The 22,539-nt window shown below is 39.8% G+C and overlaps 1 protein-coding gene across 1 annotated transcript in view; it reads right to left on the bottom strand.

Annotated features, from left to right (window-relative positions):
- LOC122795060 (extracellular calcium-sensing receptor-like) overlaps positions 1–6,947 on the bottom strand; it is a 229,447-nt gene extending 222,500 nt beyond the window's left edge. The window contains exon 1 of the mRNA XM_044063636.1: positions 6,118–6,947. Within this exon, the coding sequence (XP_043919571.1) occupies positions 6,118–6,843 (726 nt within the window). The 5' untranslated portion in view covers positions 6,844–6,947. The remainder of the gene's footprint in view (positions 1–6,117) is intronic.
- Between the last annotated feature and the right edge of the window lie 15,592 nt (positions 6,948–22,539).

A 22,539-nucleotide genomic window follows, 5' to 3' on the forward strand; every position in this document is an offset into this window, starting at 1 on the left:
ACTACGTATTCACTATTACAGTTGTGGTATTTATTTGCCCAGAAAGTTTTACTGATGTGTTTAGTGTCACAAAAGAAGTGTTACTTATGTGTCGACACTGTCTACAGTTTTGACATGCGAATGTTCCCTTTTTTCTACCGATCGCCCTGATAGATTCTGTATTAGTGTCATGTTCTGTTTCTAAAATGCTTTTTATGTTTGTTACATTTTTGAATGTGAAACTTGGTTTAAAACCTATACATGACATTAATTCCCTATTTCCTATTATTATACACCAATTCTTTTCTATGATTTTTCTTATATCCCACAGTTCATTAGAGAGTGGAAGGGGAAATGCACTCTGAAAATTGTCCATCTTGTTATGATATTTTCTATTGACCCCTATTAATACTTCATCAGTGTTACCATTTCTATTTGTTGTCAAAATTGGTTCAGCTACCCCTCGACGAAGCAATCTTACTTCATTCTCTAACTTTTGAGTGATTATACTTTGACTGAAGCTCATATAAATGTCTTAAAGAAAGGCTGTAATTTCATCCCAGCTAATAAGATCAAGATAGGAAGTCTGTTGGTGGACTTCAGACTATACACGCGTAAATTAAATTTAAAGTACATTCTACATGATGTTGCTGTCAATAATTCAGAAAATGACAACAAGTTAAGGAGACCTAGTACTTTCAATCCTGCCTTGGTAAACACGTTACAGGTTTTTCAAAAAACTTGTGAAAGGGAGTTTAGAAAAATGGGCAACAATGACACTGTAGACAATCTAAGTCATTCAGAACGTGAAGCTCTGTATAGTCTATCTTCAGCCTCTGATATCAGAGTCATGAGAGCAGACAAAGGGGGTAAATTAGTGGTGATGAATAACACAGATTATGTGGAACATATCATGACTTTGTTAAATGATAGAATAAATTATCAGAGTGTAAATATAGAAGCTGTTCTGAATAGTTACAGAAAAATTGACACCCATTTGTTCGATATGTTGTGTCAAGAAGAACTTGACAATGTAGACTATGATTTCTTGTCGGTAGAACATCCAAAACTAGGTAATTTTTTTGGAATTCCTAAATTACATACTGACAAAGATGTATTAAGCTTTAGACCAATAGTGGCAGCAAAAAATTCAAAAACAGAAAGAATTTCAGTGTGGTTAGACAACATTTTAAACAAGGTTGCACAGAAAGCTGAGTTCTATATTAGAGACTCTTGGCACTTATTGGAGAGTCTTGGACGATCTAACCTAGATTGGAACGTGTTAAATTTCGCTAGTTTGGATGTGAAAAGCTTGTATACTTGTATAGACCAGGAGTTAGGACTAGACCATTTGAGAAATTATTTGACACTAAACACCGAATTGAGTAGTTCTAAGATCAATACAATCTGTGCACTCATGGAAATAGTGTTAGATAATAATTTTTTCGAATTTGACAAAAATATATACAAACAAATTTCCGGTGTAGCGATGGGGGCCAGGGTCGCTCCGGCCTTTGCCAACATCGTTATGGCAGACTGGGAACAAGAACATCTAAAGAAACATCCCTATTTCAATAAAGCTAAATTTTATGGCAGATACATTGATGATTTGGTTTTTGTATGGGATGGAGAAAAAGTTGAATTTGATAACATGGTAGAAGAATTGAACAAAACTACCAGTTTTTTGGTGTTTAAGCACAGTGGATACGGTAAGCAGATCAATTATTTGGATATCTGCTTACACATCAATTCTACAAAGAATGAACTGGAAAGTAAGGTATATAGGAAGCCGTGCTTCACCAACCAATATCTACACAGGGATAGTCTGCATCCCATTCACATGAAAAGAAATGTGATCAAAGGGCAGATGATAAGGCTCAGTCGCTTAACATCTGACGACATCATATTCAATGAAGAAATTCTACAGTTAAGGAATCTCTTCATAGATAGAGGATATAAGAAAAATATGTTAAAAAAGTTAGAGAATGAAGTAAGATTGCTTCGTCGAGGGGTAGCTGAACCAATTTTGACAACAAATAGAAATGGTAACACTGATGAAGTATTAATAGGGGTCAATAGAAAATATAACAAGATGGACAATTTTCAGAGTGCATTTCCCCTTCCACTCTCTAATGAACTGTGGGATATAAGAAAAATCATAGAAAAGAATTGGTGTATAATAATAGGAAATAGGGAATTAATGTCATGTATAGGTTTTAAACCAAGTTTCACATTCAAAAATGTAACAAACATAAAAAGCATTTTAGAAACAGAACATGACACTAATACAGAATCTATCAGGGCGATCGGTAGAAAAAAGGGAACATTCGCATGTCAAAACTGTAGACAGTGTCGACACATAAGTAACACTTCTTTTGTGACACTTAAACACATCAGTAAAACTTTCTGGGCAAATAAATACCACAACTGTAATAGTGAATACGTAGTCTACTTAGCTACGTGTTCAACTTGTGAAAGTTACTATGTAGGGAAGACCAAAAGGATGTTAAAACGCAGGATATACGAGCACACTCTAGCCATAAAAAATAAAGACAAGAACAATTCACTAGCTAGACACTCATTAGAATGTCGAGATTTCAAAAAATTTGAGTTCTTTGTCTTAGACTATATAGAGAAAAGTCTACTGAAGGGGGATCTGAATAACAGGTTAGAGCAAAAAGAATCTTTGTGGCAGTTGTGTCTGGGAGCAGATGAACCACCAGGTCTCAATGACTCCATTAATATCAAGTGTTTCCTGTCATACAAATAGATTCACTTTATAACTAATTCCATCAGTTTAACATCAGATGGAAATGCATGATCACAAAGGATCAGTTTGTGATCCTATGAACACTGTTTAAAAGGTTTTTTCTAAAAGATGGTCTTTTCAACTTGGTCAGTTTTGGGTCTGGATGAAATATTAATATCTAACTAGGATGCATATATACACTTACACTTGGGTCGTCAAAGGAGAGTATCTATAGGTCACAAACGATCCCTGTCAGGATAAACATATGGGTATGGTTATGTGGGTACACACACACATGGTAGTGCAAGTGTGTGTGTGTGTACACACAAACACGTGCACATATATACATATACATGTAAATATGGGTACGTGTATCGAAGTGTTTATATAAAGATTTAGGTATAAGTACACCTATACAAGAACAACATCATTGTCATAAATTATCACACTTTTTTATAGGTCTCATGTAAGGAATTTGTTCTAATGATGGGGAGCAGCAGACAATTTTGTAATTTTCAGACACAATCTAAGCCTACGTCTGTTAAATTCTGTCGGTTGTTTCCTTTATTTAAAAGAAAGTTAAATTTCACTGAGTGTAACAAACACAAACATCAATGTGTTTTGGTGATATTTCAAAAGCCTAACTGTGATTGTGTTCAATAAATTCTACTAATGTCAGCAAATAGATGTTATCAGTGAATCATCAATTCACCATTAAGGTATCATGTGGTTTTTGGTATGTATTTGGATATCGTTGTAGGAATGGTCATTTGATAACAATTCTTAGGGTTTAGATGGTGGTAATAACAACGTTCTCAACGTTTGTAATAGTTTATTTTGGTTTCATACACTAGAAATAACAACAAGTGTAGTTTTCACTTACAAATGGTCTATATTCAAATCATAGACACGAGTCAGTCAAGGAAAAAATTTTTAAAGTTTTAATATTAGATGACTGAATTCAGTTTTAATTAAGGTGTCATGGATTTAAAAATGATGTACAACACATTTAAGTATGTATTTAAAACATATATAATAATTCTTTTTAAGAAGTGTGGTTATATAATTGTTTTTAAATACAATATATTTTTCAAAAATGTCAACATTGTTATCGGGATTTACATCATTTCCTGTATATGTCTTTAAAACCAGGATGTTGGGAGGCATCCTGGTTTTCTGAGGAAGTTCACGTTGACAAATAAAGTGAAAGAAAGCGCTTAAATCCACTTGGCTTAGCAGCATCTTTCTTTTTCCAACAGTCGCTTGTTTTTTAGTGTTTACAGTGGTTTTAAAGTTCGGTTCGGGTGTTCCGACTTTGTGTTAATTAAAGTACCTCTTTTCAGTAAAAGCACAGGTAAAAAACCTCCATAGAAAATTCATTTTTACAGTATAGCATAAAACATAACATATCTTTTTTCCATTAAAAAAAAAAAAAGTAAAACATACTTATCAAATTTAGGTATTACATTCAACTGGATAAAACATTCATAACTTGTCTGCTTGTTGTAGCAGCTGCATAGATTTACATTAATGAACAGAACTTTTTGAGAAGTCATATATTCCAGGTGACTTAAAACTGACTTCTATAAATTAGTAATATAGCCTATCACTCAGCTATTACACCCCCTAAACATGTGAAAAGTTTAAGTACCTAGTCTCTGATTAATTCCTGTATCTGTTATGCACCCACTGCATGAAGTGTCCTATATAAATTTTGCTAGATGAAAACTACTCATATGGAATGTTCTCATATATATACTCTGTATTGCTTGTATAATATCTTTGATTTGAGAATGATTACTTATGTACTGTTTTTTTCACCAGTTGTATAAGCTGCCAATAATATGTACTAATTGTCTTTATTAATGTAAATTCTGTATTGTATGTGAAATGTCTTATATGTGGAGCTTCTCTCCATGGAACTCCACTGGAAATGGGCAATTCTGGCCTAGCTGGACCATCACGGTAAACAAATGTAAATAAATAAATAAATAATTAGTGGGTGTTCAGGTATGCTCAACATTAATGCAGTGATAGACATTAGTTTATTCCCTTAATCCATAGCAGAGATGACAGAAGTGGGGCTCCTCAAAAGAAAGGGAGATATGAAGGACCTAGTGAACTATAGACTCCTATCACCCTGTATTGCAGATGTAATGATACTTCCAAGGGTGTTAAAAGTCAGGTTAGAAATTCCTATAGGGGAAGGTCTGCAAGACACACATGTAGGTTTTGTAAAGGGTCAGACATCTGTGGAAAACTGTTAGCTATTGATATACTTTCTGGATTGATAAATGTGTTCAGTTACTGGAAGGAGCGAAGGGAAAGGAGTCACATGACTGATACAAGTACCCTTACCTCTCCCCTCTCTTCCCACAGCAGCTACTCTTATTGCCCTCTCCAGTTCCCTTCTACACACTTTTATTTATTCCTAGCTTCTTCTAGTGTTATCTGTCCCTTCTCTTTTCATTTTCCAATAATTAATCAAGTTGTCATACAATTTCTCCCTGTGACCTTGTAAACGTCTGATATATCTCTTCCATTGCAATCTTTGACATGTATATTTTTATTTCTGTAAGAATTCAACTGTAATATATTATTACCAATCATTTACCTCTGCTGAAAATGGGATCCTAGGACCACAGTCAGACTTTCCCGGTAAACAATTGTCAAATAAATAAATTAATATATTTTTTAAATGAGCAGAGAGAAAGAAAATGAAGGAGAAGGGGGAGGAATTCACAGGTGAGAAATATTTTCATAAATGTTTTCAACGGTCAGTGTGCTAACCTACAAGTAAATAATACATAGATACTTAGATACATGGATACATACACATACATACATATATACATACATCCATTCATAACTAACAAAACACATTCCAAAAAAGCAGGAAAGTGGGTAGGTGAAGTTCCCCCATCAATGGAGGCTGAAGCATGGCCCTTTTACATAAAATATAGTGTGACCATACACCTAGCATGTATAGCATACCGAAGTGTAATGGCAAAGCCCATCTGATAAAAAAGATGAATACAGCGACACTCTGCCTTTCTGAGTTACACATTGTATCTATTGAAGTCTTTCATCTTTGCCTGCTTTCAATACTTTTACTGTTTGCTACATTTCTTTTAAAGTAATTTTTCATGACAATATAGCCTGCTATTTCAGGTTGATGTTTTATGAATTCAGCATCTTGGACTCATTTTGTGCCATTCATTCTCTAGTATTTTTTTCTTGTATTAGGTACCCACCACTTCATATACTTAGTACTTTGCTGGCTGAGAATTCAATACTAGAAATAAAGTGTTTATTTTTAAAGATATCCAGTGTGTATGGTCAGGCATACTCTATGACTTCAAATGTGCAGTTACGCACATTTTACTTACTTGCCATGGATGAATGTCTTGGAAATTTGCACATGTACGATTGGAAAATGGCCCATTACCAGCTTTGCAAGTCAAAAGGTCATGAAGAGCATGGGCCGCTGAATAAATTGCAGTATAGGTATAATATGTGCTTCTTATGTTACGTTCTGTGAAAAAAAGCTGAAAGCTTTGTTCCAATTTCTCATCTCCTGTGCAAACTATGCCATTTTTCTCCAAGGTACTTGTATTGGTTGAAAGAAAGCTCGGCCATTTACACCCAAATGCTTCTTCCCAGAAAATTTTAATAAAAATATTATTTACTGCTGCAGCAGGATGAATATTAAGTAAGAAACTCTGAAATCCATGGATCAGTCTATTATGGAAACCAATGCCAACAGTACCCATGAATGATCTGACATATTGTTTCTTAGAAACATTTGGTGTATCTGACCAGCTGTGATAGGCAAGCCAAACTTTTCCAGTAATATTCTGTACTGAAAGTTCTTCCATTAATGGAATAAAATTAGATTCAGTTGAAACAACAATAATTATATCTGCAGATGATTTCTTTATAACATCAATAATCCAAAGAATTTTCCATTTGGAATAGCGCACGGGAATAGTCTCTGAGAAGGCAATGCAAACTCCACTCTTCAAAAGTTCTTTTTTCAGACTTTGGCTTCCTAACTGTCCATAATCATTGTCTTCAAGTAAAATACCAACCCAGCTCCAGCCAAAGTAAAGCATTAATTGTGTGATGGCCAGTGCTTCGAAGTCTTGGTTTGGAATGGTTCGGAAAAATGAAGGAAATTTTGCCTTATCACTGAGAATAGGAACTGCTGCTCCACTACTGATCTAAAAGGGAATAATTATATTGAAGTAAGTAATATCAACAGTCAGAAGAACATCTGTGGTTTTCTATCTTTTCTACGCATTTTGCTCTCTGTCTTGTTCCGGCTAAATTTCACTCTATCTAAATGCAATTGATTCAATAAAGCTGCAGAAAAAAACATCATTTACTTTATAAATGTAGTGAGGCCACTATCATTTATATTATTTAATTCAGTGGTTATTTATTGAGCATTCTGTCTACATAGTTATTACTAACTGTTACAGAGTTTATTATTAATAATTTGTTCTTAAATATCAAGGACTATGGTCTGGCTGCAGATCATTACAAATGCAGAAAACAATCTGAAGACTTTCATATCAAAAAGAAAGTTTAAGAGATAACATTTCTTGAATTCAATTTCCACAACACATATCATACTAAAACTATGACTGGGGACTTAGTTTACTTAGATATTCTTGACATCTTCTTTATATGTATGCTTATATTTATGTTGGAGTGAAATGTGTCAGTAAAACAAGTTGACTGACTTCCCAGAGAGACACAGAGTTACATTTCAAATTAGTTGTGTTTACTGTCGAAGAGAACTAAAACATGCATATTCCGTGAAGCAGATACAGGTGGACATGTAACCTGGAAATGTTCTAGTTACTCAGTGAGCCTCTGATTTATTCTGTCCTACTCAGAGTTAATGTGCTTCTTTAGAATCCATAGAAAGGTGACATTAGAAATTACTCCAACAGACAACAAATTTTTATTCATAGAATAGCTGTCCCTGAGTTGTCTGACCTTGCCCTGTTTAATGGTTCTCCTCAAACCCAGATCCCCATGCTAGGTGAAGTGCCATGAAGACATGAGAGTTTAGAGTGTTCCCTGTGGTTTGTGCTGTGACCACCACCTGATCCTGATAACAGGCAGATTAAGGCACATACGTAATATGTAATCCCTGTAATTAAGTCAGTGCTGTTAAGGGACTTAAGTTTACAGGAAACTCTTGTGGCTAGTGGTTCTGCCACCAACCAGTATCTGTAATGATGTTGCTGCCATTATGATATTTGGGTGAGTGAGTGCTGCCCACCCATGTTGGGGTGCAGGGAGATTGCCACCTGCAAAAAAAAAAAAAAAAAAAAAAAAAAAACATTATTTTGCTGAAGTTCAGATTCTTCAGTAAGTCCACATATTACTGTGTTTTGTTTATAATATAATACTGATATCAGAGAAAGTGAACTTCAATAAATAACTGTAAACCCACTTATTTTAAGTAAACAAGACTTTATTGAAGACGTGCTTGCATACACAAAGGAGTTATGAAATTGTGAATACAGCTAGTAAAGTTTAAAGTAGTACTCAAGTGTCCATAGACTTACCCCTCATTGGAAATGCTTCTAGCACTTACTAACCCTAATATTTTTTTATAATATACTGTAAAGCTATGCTCAAAGCACTTGTGTCTCTGATGCAGGTGACTTACGTTTAGTAAATAACCAGGATACTGGAAAGATGAGGAGTCAGTGAATAGAGAGTCTTTTAGCTATTTCTTTGATTTGACAACTGCTACAAATTATTTTTTTTAATTTCTTGTCAATTATAGTAAATCAATAAGCCTAAAAGCATTTACAAATGATTTCAAATGTTTTATGTCTTTTCCAGTTTCAGGTGCATTGACAATTGCTGATGCAATAAGTTGCCTTGTTCTGCATCAAATTATAAATGAAATTGGTCAAATCTATTTTGTTCCCTATTGCTGAAAAAGTTCATTTGTGTAAAATCTTCCCATAATGGTAGATATCCTTGCCTTCACCAATGCAGTATTCACTAATATATGGGGATTCTCCGCCATGAAACTGGTCAGTCTACCAAACTCTACCATTTCTTTAAGGTATGCTGAATGGCACCTACATTCTCCTCACATAGTGTAGGGCATAAAGGTGACATTCAGGTGTACCATCCTCAGAACTTATTGCCCCAGTAGGAACAACAGTCCAAGGAAAACCAAAGAGCACCTGCACATCCAGGAAAGAATAAATGACTAGGGGAAAGGAGGGAGTAACTGAATACTGCAGCAGTGAAGGCAAGGACATCTACAGTTATGGTAAGATTTTACACAACTGTACAATGTCCTTACATTTACCACTGCAGTATTCATTATTATATGGAAGAGTGCTAAAGCTCAAGATGGAACAGGAGCAGGAAGCAGCAGTAGAGCCTACTAAGAAGCCATGAAGAATGGCATTAACAAAGCCAGCTGTAGCTCTGGAGATACCGTCCAGGTCCAACTTGTAATGCTTGGTAAACGTATGCACCAGAAGTCCAGGTAGCTGCTTCAAGAATAGAATTAGTGTCTGAACCCTTGAAAAAAAGCATCAGAAGAAGCCACAGCTCTAGAAGAATGAGCCCTTACAGAAGAAGACAGGTTCTTGCCATGAAAAGTATAAGAAAAAGAAATAGCCTTTGAAATCCAAGAAGAAATAGTTTGCTTGGAAACAACCAATCCTAAAGACCTAGGATGAAAGGAAACAAAAAACTGATCAGATTTTTTGATAGCATTAGTCTTATCCAAATAAAATCTGAGCTGTCTATGCATGTCTAAGGCATGCAGCACCCTCTCACTGTCAGATTGTGGAGAGGGGAAAAAGTAGGCTGAAGTTCAGTGTATCTCAAAGTAACAGTAGACTTTGGTAGACTGGCTGACAGGCTTCACAGCAGGGAATCTACATATAGTAATGAATACTGCAGCGGTGAATGTAAGGATATCCATCCGATTCCAAATTACATAGATGTGAGGTCTATACATATTCCTGATAGCTTGAAATGTCTTCCAAAATAATATAACCTTTAATGCTGTTAATATTTACAGTCTTGAAGCTTGATTAGTAAGAATGTTTTATTTAGTCTAAGTATAAGTTTAAATATTTGGCTTAAAGTTTCATTCCCAAGGGTGAATAGATTTCAAATGTATTCTGATATTTAAACTCTTCATACAACCTACCCCCAAGAAAGCTTTTCCTTTAATGTGGTAAGCTGTTTCCACTGATGGACTTATTTTAAACTTGGTTGTTTCAAATCTAAAGAAGTCCTTTAAAATCTCAGAATTCTATATTTACCATGTATTAGAGCATATAAATGTATTAAGTTATAATCTATATAATTAAGGCTTTGGGTGGATCCCATGAGAGTTAAACTGTAGACAAGATTTTTAAAGAAATGACAAACATATGTCTACAAGCCCTTCCTTACCTGTTCACATAAAAAATTTAATACAATTTCCTATGTTAATAATAAAAAAGAATTATACAATAGTTTCATAATCTGTGAAAAAATTACAAATGACAGATATTTTAAGCAGTGATAAACTTCCTGACTATAGAATATAGTGGTAAAGATTTAGCCATATATGTTACCACTCTTGAAAAGTTTAGAACCAATTGACTTTATTGATCTTACTGTGTTTTTTTGTACCAAAATTAATTTACGTTTTGGTTCATAGGTTCATAGGTTCATAGGTTTATACTAGGCTATCTGCCCTAAGGCATTTATAAGCCTAGCCCAAATTATTGTGGCTTACGCCACCCCTTATATGAAAAAATACTGTGCCCATTAGTTTGTTGTGCCTCTGTCCAGCAGTGACACAGAGATGATTCCTGGGGTAAACCTACGATCTCCCATCCACAGGTCTAGATTTCTCTTGAACAGAGTCAGCGAGGTGCTCTGCCTCACATGGACCGGGATTTTATTCCACAGCATAGGGAGTCTCTGAGTGATAAATCTATCCCTCCAGCACGTCCTATTTATATCCGTGCTAAGGTTTAAGTCGCTTGCTCTAGTGGTTTTGGTGGATTTGGATTTTTTGAGGTGGAGCATGTCCATTAATTCCGGGTTGGACATGGCCTTGTATGTCAGGCACATGTCACCTCTGAGCAGACGGTATGCGACTGAATAGAGCTGGAGTTTCTTCAATCTGGATGTTGCTATGCTACATTTTTATTTTAGTTCTCCATTAAATATTAGCTTTCAGTTTTCAAATAGGTTCATAGGTTCATAGGTAGGTACTAGGCTATCGGCCCAAGGGCCTACATAAGCCTAGCCAACAAGGTTCCCTGGCTTACGCCACCCATGAAAGTTATTTTCTTGTGCCACTGTTGAGCAGAGACATAGAAGTGATTCCCGGGGTGTATTTTCTATTTCCCATCCACTCATCAAGATTTTTCTTGAAGAGTGCTAATGAACAACTTTGCTTGACATAGATGGGTAGCCTGTTCAAGAGTATGGCAAGTTTCTGGGACAGGAATCTATCCCTTCAGCAAGTCCTGTTTATTGTGGTGACAAGGATTAGGTCCCTAGAGCGTGTAGTCAGAGGGATTGGGATTTCTTTAGGTGTAGCATGCCCAGCAGCTCTGGGTTTGACATAGCTTTATATGTTAGACAGCGATCACCTCAGAGTAGGTGATATGCTACGGAGAAAAGCTGGGTTTTTTTAAGGCGGTCAGTGTAGGGCATCTGTTTGAGGCCAGTAATCCTCTTTGTGAGGTACTTCTGTGGCCTTTCCAGCTGCTGCAGATGTCTTGTGAGGTATATTCAAAAAGGGGCATTGTACTCTATAATGGGTCTAATGAGTGTCTAGTAGAGGGGAACAATGACCTCTTTTTTCTTGGATGAGAACCCTTTTATGATGAGGTGTGCCATGTAGAAGGATGCCTGACTACGGTGGCAATGTGACTATCAAAGGAGAGACTAATGTCCACCTGGGTCCCAAGGTCTCTTATCACGCATTCAGTTTTAAGTAGATTGCTGCCTATGTGGTAGTTCATGGGTACAGAGTTTTTACCAAAGGGGATGACACTGCAATTTTTAGCAATGAGCTTGAGGCCATGGCTCTGACACCAGGCATCTGTCTCAGCGAGGCCCTTCTCTAGGATGTCCACATCATTTGGGGACTTGACTATGGCTCCTAGTTTGCAGTCATCTGTGAACTTCATTAGCCAGTGGCCTTCTGTGTTAGCCTGTACTTCAGAGAAGTAGATACCAAATAGGAGAGGTCCCTGGACGGAACCCTGTGGTACTCCACTTGTCACTGCTTTAAAGTCATATTTGGAGTCTGCAACTTTTACAGTGCGGGTTCTGTCAGTGAGCCAGTTGGCAACCCATCTTGTGACATAAGGATTTATACCTAGTTTAGTGGGGAAATGGTCCAGGAACAGGGACATAACGTACGTACTATATGTAACAAAGGTGAAAAAGGCAAGACACCCCCTCAGTGTATTTATAAAGCTAACATGAGGTAACCAAACATAATAATGTTTTATATTGTGTTATCTGGCAGCAGGTAGAAAATGAAGTTGTTTCCTTTTAAGTGGTAAAGTGAAGGGCTCACCCTTGACTGTTGCAGTATTTAAAGATTGCAACTGTAGCATTAGAGTTTTTAAGGTCTGAGGAAGCAATATGTGAAAGCGCTAACCTGTTGGATTTATGTGAATAAAAGATCTTTGCTTTTATACACTCTCTGAGTAATCTGGATAATTTAAGTGAGCCTGGTCGCCTCATATGTGGTGCTGTTGTTGGACTTAGTATTTTCTTCATTTTCTGTGGTGAGGCATTAACTGTTGGGAGTACTTTGTTGTTGTTTGATGTATAACAGCAATACTTACATTCTGCCCCTATGTCTGGAACATTCTTCTCCAGTTTGTTGGGCTGTCTCCACAGTGTTTGTTGTAAGAGGTATTCCCAACTACACACTGTGATGCTGTTTGTCACTCACCTCCATGAAGGACTCGGCAACGCCCACATGAAGTACTCAGTTATAGGAGTGTCTTTCTATGCTATTGGGTATGGGAATGATAACACAGCTGTTCCACATGCAATTAGCAAGTGGGGGACTACAACTGGTGCACAGGCCATCAGCTGCTCATGAACATTACCTACTAAAGGCAAGATGCTGCCTATACAGAACAGATGTATATCCTACATCTGTCGCAGAGAGAGAGAGACAGAGACACAGACAGAGACACAGACACAGGCACATACACACAACCACAGAAACAAACAAAGAGACAGACAGACACACACACTGTGACTGATGGAGTATACCAACTGAACTGAAAACAAAAACACACAGCTATGTCAAACAATCAAACCTGTAATAGAATGTAATAGGGGCATGAAAACATGGAAAATAGGAAGTTCAAACAATATTATGTCTCAACAACCATGCTGTACTGATATATTGCTGAGCAGAACCTATGGCCATAGAAACTGTGTTTGTCTGCAGTGACATAGAACAAAGTTCAGGGCCCTGAGTCATCCCAGAAAAGGATGGCTCACGTATGACCACTACTCGAGTGTGTGTTGCACAATACCAACAGTGACACTGCTAGGCCACACCCAGTGCAAATCATACCATCAGTAACTCTGCTATGGCCAGCTCTGACTTGTGCCTCTTTTTTCAATGCCAATGTCTCCAACCCATATAACATAGCTGGTCTCAGTACCCTCTTGTAGACCTTCCCTATCACTCTTAATGATACTTGTCTGTCCCGAATCACACATGACACACTTCCCCACCACCCACATCCTGCCCGTACTCACGTCATCACCTCTCCTCCACACTTGCCATTACTCTGAACTGTTGTTCTCAAGTATTTACACCTATCCACCTTTGCAAACTGTACTCCCTGCATCCTCACCATTCTTCCATCCTCCCTCCCATTCACACACATATATTCTGTCTTAGTCCTGCTGACAATCATTCTTCCCCCTCTAGACCATACTTCCACCTCTCCATAATCTCCTCAACCTGTTCCCTTCTCTCACTATACACCACAATGTCATCTGCAAAACGCACAGTCTAGGGGGACTCCTATCTGGTCATGTCTGTCAACCTGTCCATCACCACTGCAAATAATAATGGGTCTCATAGCTGATCCCTGATGTACTCCAACCTCCACCTTATACACACCTGTAACTCCCAATATAGAACTCACTGCTGTCACACTACCCTTGTACATATCCTGTAGCATTCTTATGGATTCCACCACCACTCCTGACCACCTCATACAATACCACAACTCCTCTCTAGGCATCCTGTCATATGCTGTCTGTAAGTCCACAAAGATACAACCCAACTACATCTGACCTTCTCTGTATGTCCCCATCAACACTCTCAGAGCAAACATCACATATGTACTGCTCTTTTTTGTCATGAAAGTATACAGCTGATCGGTAATCCTCACCTCCCTTCTTAACTTAGCTTCCACAACCCTTTACCATTACCTCATGCTGTGGCTGATCAGTGTTATCCCTCTGTAGTTACTATAGCTCTGCACACCACCCTTTACCATTACCTCATGCTGTGACTGATCAGTGTTACCCCTCTGTAGTTACTATAGCTCTGCACACCACCCTTTACCATTACCTCATGCTGTGACTGATCAGTGTTATCCCTCTGTAGTTACTATAGCTCTGCACACCACCCTTTACCATTACCTCATGCTGTGACTGATCAGTGTTATCCCTCTGTAGTTACTATAGCTCTGCACACCACCCTTTACCATTACCTCATGCTGTGGCTGATCAATGTTATCCCTCTGTAGTTACTACAGCTCTGCTCATCACCCTTATTCTCATAATCTGTACCTAAACGCATTTCATCCACTCCACATGCATCCTCTCACCTCTCTAGATTACAGTAAACAATACGGTTAAAAAGACCACTGCCATTTGTCCTAAACACATCCATGCTTCCACAGGTATGTCATCTGGACCAATAGCCATTCCATTCTTAAACCTCTTCATAGCTGTCCTTACTTCCTCACTTGATAATCTGTTGCACATCCTGAGTCACCATACCCACATCATCCAACCTTCTCTCTCTCTCATTCTCTTCATTCAACAGCCCCTCAAAGTACTGTTTCCACCTGTGCGACACTCTCTCCTCGCTAGTGAGTTCACTTCCACCATTATCCTTTCTCAGCCTTATCTGCTGCACATCCTTCCTAGCTACATGCCTCTGTCAAGCCAATTGGTACAGGTCCTATCCTCCATCCTTGGTGTCCACCTTGCATACAACCCTTCAGATGCCCCATCCCCAGCCTTTGCCACCACTCTCTTTGCCATGCACCCCATCTCCCTATACACCTGTCTACTTTCTGCATCTGTCTGACAATCCCACTTCTCCTTGGCCAACATCTTTCGCTGTATACTCCCCTGTGCTTCCTCATGCCACTAACAGGCCTCCTTGTCCTCCTTCCTCTGTGCAGATGTCACACCAAGCCCTGTTCTACTCATCTCCCTTACTAGCTTGAATGTAGTTACCCAGATATTTGCTAACTCTTCACTGCCACCTACTACCTGTCTTAACTCTTCCCTGAACTCAACTTCACAATTGCCCTTTCTCAGTATCCACCATTTGATCCATGGTGCTGCCCTCAAACTCCTCCCCTCTTCGTGATCACCAGTGTTGACCCTCAGACCAACCTTCCATGCTGCCTAGCTACACTTTCCCTGTCACCAATTTACAATTACCAGTCCCCTTCAAACAAGCCCATCTGCATAGGAGATAATCCACGTGTGTGCATCATCCTCCACTCTTGTATAACACTCTATGCCCCTCAATTTGATAATACTATGTATTCACCACATCCATGTCCAACCTCTGTTGCAAACTCCACCACCATCTCACCTTCTGCATTCCTTTGTTTAACACCATACCTACACATCACTTCTGCATCCCCTCTGTTCCCTTCACCAACATGCCCATTGAAATCTTCATTCACCACTCACTCACCCTTGGGTACACTCATCACCACTTCATTCAACCACACTAAAGTACGTCTGTCTCATCCATAACACACACAATTAGCAGAGCATATGCGCTTACAACTGTCAGCATTACACCATCAATTCCCAGGCTCCTGAACATCACTCTACCTGACACTCTTATCACCTCCACATACACTCTTGGCATAATGTTCCTTCTGGTTAAACCCTACACCATTTCCCCTCTCATACACACCATGATAGAACTATTTGTACCCAACTCTGAAACACAGAGCTGTACATCCCTTCCATCTGGTCTCTGGCACACACAATATATCCACCTTTCCTCTGTCCAGCATATCAGCTAGCTCTGTCCCCATACCAGTCATACTCACAACATTAACAGTTCCTACCTTCACTACCACACACCTATCCTTTCACCTCTCTGCCTGCCATATGAGCATCAGACATCCTCCAGGATATGTCTGTGAATGCAAAGGCCACTGCAGTATCAAATGACATATATGTTACAGCAATATGAAGAAAGTGTCACTAATTGTGACCAATAGCGCACCATGTATGTGTGTTGTCCTACAGATGTCCTGCCCTAACAGGTTGACATGACTGACCAAGCAGCAAGACTATAATTTACAGTATGCCATACTGACATAGAGCAGGAATGTATAGCAGGTATTACCTGTGCATATGTATGTATGGGTAGGTGTACCTGGCTGCCTCATAACAACTGACATGGGATGCAAAATGTCAGGTGATTAAGCTGTACATGTACATGTGTATAACCTTAGTTTCTGTGCATCCCACAGAGTTACACATCTACAGCTACTAGTGGTGTCATTGCCCTGCCACAGACATGGGTAGTATAATAAGCATGAGTACACAGACATGGGTAGTATAATAAGCATGAGTACACAGACATGGGTAGTATAATAAGCATGAGTACACAGACACGGGTGGTATAATAAGCATGTGTACACAGACATGGGTAGTATAATAAGCATGAGTACACAGACATGGGTAGTATAATAAGCATGAGTACACAGACACGGGTAGTATAATAAGCATTAGTGCACAGACATGGGGAGTATAATAAGCATGAGTACACAGACACGGATAGTATAATAAGCATGAGTACACAGACATGGGTAGTATAATAAGCATGAGTACACAGACACGGGTAGTATAATAAGCATGAGTACACAGACACGGGTAGTATAATAAGCATGATATAATAAGCATGAGTACACAGACATGGGTAGTATAATAAGCATGAGTACACAGACACCGGTAGTATAATAAGCATGAGTACACAGACATGGGTAGTATAATAGGCATGAGTACACAGACATGGGTAGTATAATAAGCAGGAGTACACAGACATGGGTAGTATAATAAGCATGAGAACACAGGCATGGGTAGTATAATAAGCATGAGTACACAGACACGGGTAGTATAATAAGCATGAGTACACAGACACGGGTAGTATAATAAGCATGAGTACACAGACACGGGTAGTATAATAAGCATGAGTACACAGACATGGGTAGTATAATAAGCATGAGTACACAGACACGGGTAGTATAATAAGCATGAGTACACAGACACAGGTAGTATAATAAGCATGAGTACACAGACATGGGTAGTATAATAAGCATGAGTACACAGACATGAGTAGTATAATAAGCATGAGTACACAGACACGGGTAGTATAATAAGCATGAGTACACAGACACGGGTGGTATAATAAGCATGAGTACACAGACATGGGGAGTATAATAAGCATGAGTACACAGACACGGGTATTATAATAAGCATGAGTACTCAGACACGGGTAGTATAATAAGCATGAGTACACAGACATGGGTAGTATAATAAGCATGAGTACACAGACACGGGTAGTATAATAAGCATAAGTACACAGACTCAGGTAGTATAATAAGCATGAGTACACAGACATGGGTAGTATAATAAGCATGAGTACACAGACATGAGTAGTATAATAAGCATGAGTACACAGACACGGGTAGTATAATAAGCATGAGTACACAGACACGGGTGGTATAATAAGCATGAGTACACAGACATGGGGAGTATAATAAGCATGAGTACACAGACACGGGTATTATAATAAGCATGAGTACTCAGACACGGGTAGTATAATAAGCATGTGTACACAGACATGGGTAGTATAATAAGCATGAGTATCACATTGAAATTGCAGAGGTGGCCAACTGTGTTCTGACCTTGTGTCAATGCTTATTATAAACAGATACATGACCAACCACATAGCTGTATGGGCTCAGCAATATCTTACTTGTAAGACCTGTCTCCACCAAAGTAGAGAAAACCCCTTTGCTGGACAGCAGCAATGCACAAAGCACATAATGTGATGCTATATTGGTTGTACAGGGCAAAGTAGGAGCAGGCACCAACTGGGTGGCATGTCAACCTTTGAATGAGCATAATAGCTCAAAGTTGGATTACTGTAACGCTAACTATGAGTACAAATTGGACACAGGGTAATCACAAGGCCATCTTCACATATGTCTGCAGTCTCAGAGGCACCAACCAATCCACCCTTTAATGGTGGTCAATCACAACACATACACACACACCATATCTACAGTTAACCTGCTGCAGACAGGATTAGGGCAAACATCACCACCCTGGATCACCATCAGTATAGGTGGATATGCACAACACACACACCCCTCCCCACATCATCATGGATCAGGTCTGAACTGCCTAATCAAAGTTGACAAAAGCAAGGTCTCTTGGCGCCTGATAACATTCCTGTCTGCATCCTACATGAACCCAGGCAAATGCTTCCAGCTCCATTATGCACTGTATGCAAGCAAAGCCTGAGCACCACTGGCTTCCCATCTGCAAGGAACATGACCTCTGTCATCCCTGTACACAAATGTGAATAATGAATGGTGGTTTATGCAATGTACTGGCTCTCAGTGGGAGTAACATGACACATTAGGACCAGGAGTGCAGTGCATGTTCATACAGTGCTGCCAGGTATAGGGGTATGATGTGTTTGTAAGTGGTGGCTAATGATAGTCCATATGCATGAGCTGGCTCTGTAAAGAACTCTGAGCAATGTCTGAGGTACTGTGATGTGTTTTCCTGTGTAGGTCCTCCAGGTACCATGCAGCAGCAAATGCAGAGACACCAGCCAACACAGAAGCTGTAATCTTAAACTATGGCATTCTTTCTGGCCATAGCCAGAACAATCTACAGGACCAGACTGCTACCAGTGGGGGGGCAGCTGCACAGGCCCCACTTATGGTAACAGAGGACCCCCTTGCCAACCTTGGGGTAGCCCCCCACACAAACTAAAGCATGGGAAACAGCAGTTGTGTAGGTGGGTGGCACCCAGGCAACAGGTGAGGAGCATCCAGGTAAGGCCAAAGTGCACATCAATGTACTGAGGTAGCATTTAAACTGTCATTTACAGAGTCTCTAGACGCATATGTCAGTACAAAATGGATTAGTGGGTGGGATGTAGTAATGCACGCAAGTGCACATCTATGGTGAAGGACAGCAAATTGTGTAATATCACAGTGTGCACTGTACCTGTGCGGAAACGTAGCATTCATCTTGTAACAATGCCTAATGTGAAATCTGCTGACAATACCTCTCCCTCACAACTACATAGGTCCCTCTGGTCTGCACATGGGACAGAAACCTGAACCCAGTAAGTATGGGGTTTCCCTGTTGTACCTCAGGCATGCTAGGTTTAATGCACGTGACCATGCACACAACTGTTATACTCAGCCATTTGGCAATATCTGCATGTTCACCTGTGGTGGTGTTTACTGCATTGCATCATGATGGTCATGACAGGGGCCTATTTGCAGGAGATGTCACATATCTATAGCATATCTCACAACCCGTCATTGCAGGACACCTGGACAAAGACCGACAAACTGGAGGACAAAGGCTCAAAACTAGGGTCATATTGTAGAAATCAGTGGTATACAGTGCATATAAATGGAGTACACACCTGTTAGAATGCCAGATATGTGTGATATACAAAAATGACAGCACAATAGACAAGTTCAGAATTGCCAACCTTTCATGTGACCTATAACCTGTAGAATTAAATTCTAAAGCAAACAAATCTGTCATGGGAACAATAATGACAAATAACAATAGTACAACAACCTAGATGCATATGTGTGCACAGGCTGAAGCTAGTACTGTGTTGAGGCAGCTTTCGATATAACTACAGCAGTACAGCTTATTGGGTACACAACAGCCATCAATTACAGAGACTCATTGATTAACAGCAACTAACAGTCAGCTGTGCAACCAGGATTATCCCAACATATCCCAACATATACCCAGTTGCCTGCTACATCAATAGCCATGGTTCACATAGAGCTGATGAAGCTGCTAAGGGACCACATGTTTGAGATGTATCAGCCTGGAGAAGGGTACCCTAACATTTCCACAGCATTGCACATACCATGGAACACAGTGCAGTCATCAAAAGGTGGTGAAAATATGGGGCTACAGTGACATTGCGAAGGAGTGAACCACCAAAGTCTATGAGAATACAAAACCAAAACTGGCCAGGGAGGCTGCCAGGAGCCCTACAGCAACAGCGAAGGAGTAACAGGACTCTTCAGGAAGTACTGGGTGTGTACTACATGTCACAGGAACCTTCCATGTTCTCCACATGTCCTGCCTATAGGGTAGGGTTGGAAGATGGCAGAAGTTCCTCACACCAAACAATATCCAGGCCTGGTGAAAGTCTAAAAACAATACATCAGGTCTCCAAAAAGAAAATGGGAAAATGTGTTATGGCAATATGGGACCACAGTTGTACTCATTGGCCACAATTCTAATAGGTGTGTTTGGCACAATATCACCATTACACATCACCACAACAACAACACCCCCACAGTGAAGCATGGTGATGTCAGTGTCCTGCTTTGGGGTTGCTGTTCCCAGTGTGGAACTAGGGCTGTAGCCAAGTTAGAGGGGATTATGAACAGTTCCAAACACTGGTCCCTTATGGCTCCAAAACATTCTGGTGTCTGCCACATAGCTGTGGATGGTGAGGAATTCCACCTTTCCACACAACAATGTCCCAAACCATACATCCATATCAACAAATGGATGGCTTTACCTGAACACATGCAATATTCTGCACTGGCCGAGTCAGAGCCCACACCTACATCCAATAGGATATATGCAGGGCAACCTGAAGAGGGCAGTGCACAGGGGATGTCCTTGCAATCAGACATAGTTGGAGTTGTTTTGCAAGGGAGACAAGTCAATATGTGCCATGCTGATAGACACCTTTTCAAGAGGAATGCATGCTATGATTAAATCAAAAGTTGCTTTAACAGAGTATTACTTTAAGGGTGTGCACACTCATGCAACCAGCCAATTTACCTATTTCAGTTACCAGATGTTACCTGTAACTAATGTATACATTGTTCAGTTGGATTACACAAGTTATATGTCATATGAAATGATGGAAATGTTATGACCTGATTTCTGATGTTTCATGTGATATATCATGAAAACCTGGCATGTTAACAGGTCTGTGTACACTTGCTATATACACTGCAAGCTTGGGAAGTTGTTTGACTAAATGGCTTTGTTTTAAAATACATGTACTGTGGGTTATGCACTGTGCACCTCCAATTAGGACATTACTTAGTGGCACCATTTCACAGGCCAATCCAGTAATGTATCAGACAAACACATGAGTTATGAGGAACAGACCAAACACATGAGCCACATATGTAGACATTCAGCAAAACCCTGTACAGTTGGGGGGTATGTTCCGTAGGAGTTGCCACAGTGGTATACAGGTGAATAGCAATAATTTATATGGGTGCAGTGTGTGTGCTAGGTGAAGGGCCATCACCAACTAACACCACTCATGTATCCCAGAGGTGTATATTAGCAGTAACGGTAATTGGAAAGGGCTGCACTGCATGATGCTGAGGGTCCATCCAGAGTGTGTATGTTATTGTCTGACTGTGTGTCATGAATGCCCCCATTTGGCTAATGTGAGGTCTGTGTAATGCTATTGAGGCACCTCATGTGTGTGTGTGTGTGTGTGTGTGTGTGTGTGTGTGTGTGTGTGTGTGTGTGTGTGTGTGTGTGTGCACCAGCAAACCATATGGTGCCAGCAGTGATTTACAAATGTTGTTTTTCCCTCACATGTCGACATGGTGGCTGTGGTCCCTCCCACTCTGATACTAATGTCAGTGTCTCTGCAGACTCTGACCATGATGATACTCATACTGAGGCACAGGTGGGGTTGTCAGGGGGTGATACTGTGCCACTGGTTGGCATCCCTCTATTGTCAACCCCATCCCTGCACACAGTCACAATACCTACACATACCCTGTCACCAGTGGCCACAGATTGGCAGGTGGTGTCATGGAACAGGCTACTATGGTGACTATGGCAAGTGAAGGTGCAGGCACTAGCCATAGCCAGAGTGCTGATGTGGTCCCACACAGGCAGATGGGCAGGGGTGTTTAGAGGAGGATTGCAGCCCATCATGCCCCTGTTGCAAGTGCCATGGCAGCAGTCAGCAGATGCACATTTCAGGCTGTCATGGGGGCACAGGCACATAATGAACGTATACCAAACATATACTCAGGGTCATGGATGAGCACATCCCTGGTGTCCATGGCAATATGAATTCACTTCTGCCATCTGTAAATGTACTGGGGTCATGGATATATGATGGATGGAGACATTGGCACTCCTGAACCGTGGAATATCTGTGCTTGAGCATTTGGCAGACACTGGCCAGCAGCCATGTGGCTGTAGGGCAGCACCAC

Source organism: Protopterus annectens, chromosome 2.part1 (genome assembly GCF_019279795.1).
Source record: "Protopterus annectens isolate FY-2018-M chromosome 2.part1, PAN1.0, whole genome shotgun sequence".
NCBI lineage: Eukaryota > Metazoa > Chordata > Ceratodontiformes > Protopteridae > Protopterus > Protopterus annectens.